This window comes from Microplitis mediator, chromosome 7 (genome assembly GCF_029852145.1).
Source record: "Microplitis mediator isolate UGA2020A chromosome 7, iyMicMedi2.1, whole genome shotgun sequence".
Taxonomy (NCBI): domain Eukaryota; kingdom Metazoa; phylum Arthropoda; class Insecta; order Hymenoptera; family Braconidae; genus Microplitis; species Microplitis mediator.
Window position 1 is genome coordinate 9,261,539 of NC_079975.1, and position 4,364 is coordinate 9,265,902.

Below are 4,364 nucleotides of genomic sequence, written 5' to 3' on the forward strand. Positions count from 1 at the left end.
TCGTGCTCATTGGAAAAATAATTTCAAGAAATCATAAACAATTATCAATGAGAAATTCTTCAATTTTCATTTACCATTATTCTTAACAGTGTGAAACCCATAACTATACCAAGAATGGAGCTCAATGCCGCTGTCTTACTCGCTCAACTGGTACTCTACGTCAAGAAAGTCTTGAAACTTGAAAATGTACCAATTTTCATGTGGACAGACTCCGCTGTATCCTTAACGTGGATACAAAACAACCCAGCTAGATGGAAGGTCTACATTCGCAACAGAGTTACCAAGATTCAATATTCGCTACCAAGTGTCAACTGGGATTTTGTTCCAGGGAACCTCAACCCAGCTGACTGCGCTTCGAGAGGTTTAACAGCAGCCAAATTAGAACAGCATTCGCTATGGTGGACGGGACCTAAGTGGCTCAGTCAATCAAAAGAAAACTGGCCATCTTTTGATACCCCTTCGCAGATGGTATCACATCTTGAAGAACGTCCAGGTCTGGTTTTTACCATCTACAAGGCAGATTCACACCCACTATACACGATAAATTCTCTAAGTTGTCACCGTTTACTTCGCTCGCTTGGAATCGGTCTACGTGCCATCGCTAAATTTAAAATAGTACCACAGTCCACACCACTCTCTACAGTTGACCTGGAACTCGCTAAGACTTTGCTGATAAAGTATACTCAAAGTCAGTACTATTCGCAAGAGCTGAAGCTACTGGAAGATGGTGATTCTCTACAACGAAATCATCGTCTCGCTAAATTGATTCCCTACGTCGACTACAACGGAGTACTCAGAGTCGGCGGTCGCTTGAAAAATTCGCTACTGGATGATGAACAAAAGAATCCAGCAATACTACCATGATCATCACGCTTAAGTACGCTATTAATTGATCATTCGCATCGAAGAACATTTCATGGGGGAACTCAATTGACTCGCTGATTTACGAAGATCTGTCTGGATAGAAGGTGGGCGAGTTCCAGTCAGATCACAGATTCTTCGCTGCGTCGTGTGCACGAGACATAGAGGTGTTCGTGCACAACAATTAATGGGACAATTGCCATCCGCTCGTGTAAGACCATCCAAAGCTTTCCTACACACTGGAAAAGACTACGCTGGGCCAGTAACACTCAAGACTTTTCAAGGTCGAGGTGCGAAAACCTATAAAGGATGGATCGCTGTTTTTGTATGTCTTGCTACGTCCGCTATACATATCGAAATTGTCACCGATTATTCTACTGACGTTTTCGATCGTCGCAGCATTTAGAAGATTTACTAGTCAGAGAAGCATCTGCAATACCCTATACTCGGACTTAGGTACAAATTTTGTAGGAGCAGACGCCACGCTAAGAAGAGAATTCCCAACAGGATCGAGACAACTAAAGGAACTTCAGTATTTACTCGCTACAGAGGGCACAGACTGGAAGTGCAACTCGCCAAGCGCTCCCCATTTAGGTGGCAAATGGAAAGCAGCCGTTAAGTCAATCAAGTTTTCTCTTATACGAACTATTGGTGAATCGTTATTGGCTTACGACCAACTTGCTACAGTAACACACTACAAAAGTTGTATGACATTTTTTCTAGAAAATTGATAGCTGAAATAATAATAACCATTAATTATAACTCTTTGGTGAAAATAAAAATTTCTGAAGTTTGAAGTCTCATAACTTTTGAACCGTTGTAAATGCATCTATGTCACTACAAGTAATTTTGAAGAGGACTACGGGCCCTATAAAACAAGCCAAAAACAAATCGATTGCTCAAAAACTGCCTGAGTAGGAATTTAAAAAAAAAAATGTGATATTGTTCCTATGCTTTTTAAATGGGAAAACTTTAAAAATAGATCCCAACCTCTTAAAATTAAAATTAAGGCCTAAAATTTTCAGGAAATTTTTCTTTTTTGTCGTCTGCTATAACATTTTCGTATAGGCTAAGAAAAAAAAAAACGTTCGAAAAATAAAAAGCACCCTCATATATGTATATTAGGGTGCTTCATTTCAGAGCAAGATTTTTTTTTTTTTCAAGTGCATGTGAAAAAAACCATAGTTCAACACAAAAAAAAAATTTGCGTGCATGAAAAATAATTCTATGTCGATTACAGACCTAGCTCATTGAAAAATTCGATTTTCCCATTTAAATAACAAGGGAAAATTTTTTTTTTTAGCTTTAAGTATTTTCAACCTCGTTAACAAAACATTAGATCGAATAGACTAATACATATTTTCGTAGGAAATTGAACGCTCTACAAAAAAGGTCTCTTATCATTTTTCGATAAATCCATCTGTTTCAAAGTTATCAGAGCTCGAAGTTAAGTTGGAGATCGTTTTAATTTTCCGATGAAACTATCAGACTTATCACAAAATGATATACGGTCTGTTTGGTTGCCAATTTCATTCTCTACAAATTGTTATCAGTAAAGTTTTTCCAAATTCCGCATTGTTTTCTAGTTATCTTCATTTCAATGTTGAGCTCTTGAAATCGATCAGAACCACTTTTTTAAGAGCTTGAAATTAAAATTTTCAATGTTATCATGTTACCATTATCATGTTATTTAAATGGGAAAATCGAATTTTTCAATGAGCTAGGTCTGTAATCGACATCGAATTTTTTTTCATGCACGAAAATTTTTTTTTTGTGTTGAACTATGGTTTTTTCCACATGCACTTTAAAAAAAAAATCTGGCTCCGAAATGAAGCACCCTAATGTATATATATGTGAATGTGTGTGAGGTGGAGTAGGAAGATACTTAATTTACAATGGAAGCAAGATTGGGGGTGAAGTGGTCAATTAGTAGAATAAGACTGTAAATGAAACTGGTACAAGTGGTTATGGAATAAGTTAAATTAAATATTTTTGTTGGAATATGTTGAGAGAATTATTGAAATTATAGAAATGTGGAATACTTTTTAATAGAAATGATTTCCTAAATAAAAATTACCACTAAGTGTACACCACTGGTTTCGCTTACAATTTTTTTATTTCTTACAACACTAATACACAAATGTGATGTACGAAAATTTTATTTTTTCAATTATGCGCAGTTTATATGACTCTTATGACTCTTTGGTGCTGAACTCATGTCATCTAACAGTTAAATGTTAAATTCAATTCATCTTCCTAGATAGCCATTGCGTCTGCAATTGAAACTTGGCGCCAACATTCCCGTAGCTCGTTGGCGTGCATAACAGTTGATGATAACTCGCCGCCAAGTTGAATGGAATAGTAGGGCAAGTAGAAAGTTGCTAACAACTTGACGGAAACTTTCTTTGTCAAGTTGCCTTCATATTGCGGCTGCAGGTTGTCACCAACGTTCTGAGAAAGTTCAAGCCAATTTTGTAGTCAATAATTGGATGGTCAAAAGTTACCCACAACTTGACGGCACATTGACTGAAACTGTTTTTCCGTCACTGAGTTACAGAGAAAACTTTAATTACCCTGATAGCCAGACTTTTTGATCAGAAAATACATTTTATTTGCGACCAACTTAACGACAAATTGTTGACAACTTTCAGCTTTTGTAATTGTTGATTACTACTCAGAAAGTTGGCGACAATCTACCGCCACAACCTGTCGATAACTTGCTGAGAAAATTGAAGGCAACTTTCTGCCATGAACTTTCTCAGAAAGTTGCCATCAAGGTTTTGGAGTGACTTGTCATAATGCCAATTTTTTGATCTAATCATATGTGATTGGATTCAAAGAGTCAGATATATTTGGATTGCTATTTGAAATAACTAATTATAGTTAAAATTAGAAATTATACTACCTCTTGGCTTTAGACAGCAACTAAAGTCAAAAGGACATATAAAAAATATGTCCTTTTAGAATTAGTGACGCGATAAATCTGTTGCTTCACGTACACACCTACTTGGTCGTCTTATTACTCACTTCATTCGTGCGCTCAACTTCGCTCTCGTGGACAATCGATAATGTACCGCACTTGTTGCACAATATACTATTAAATTTGTTTACTTGATTGACAATTTAGAGAGGAGGACTTGGAGGTACACATAAATGATCAAAAATAATAAATTAATTGTAATTTTACTCCAAGAATGAATATTTATTATTTGAACTCACTGACAATTACAGTAAATAGATATACATCAGACATGTTAACTTTTCATTACTTAAATTAACGAATTATATTACAAATTAAAGCTGAATGTTGTTTTATTTTATTATGTATTTAATTTTCAGATGTTAATGTATTGATATAAAGTATTATCAAGACATGTAATTATGTTATGAACTGGTGATCTAATGAAGAAAATGTATTTTTTTTAATCATATATTTGACTTATTCATTTATTAATTAATTTATGTAAGTACTTAACAATTAACGAAAAATTTGTATAGACAAA

General features: G+C 35.1%; 1 protein-coding gene across 1 annotated transcript; it reads left to right on the top strand.

The window, feature by feature from the left end:
* The first annotated feature begins 114 nt into the window (after window positions 1-114).
* Window positions 115-864, top strand: LOC130671091 (uncharacterized). Its single transcript, XM_057474791.1, has one exon. It carries the CDS (start codon window positions 115-117, stop codon window positions 862-864), a length of 750 nt encoding a protein of 249 aa, XP_057330774.1.
* The last annotated feature ends 3,500 nt before the right edge of the window (window positions 865-4,364 follow it).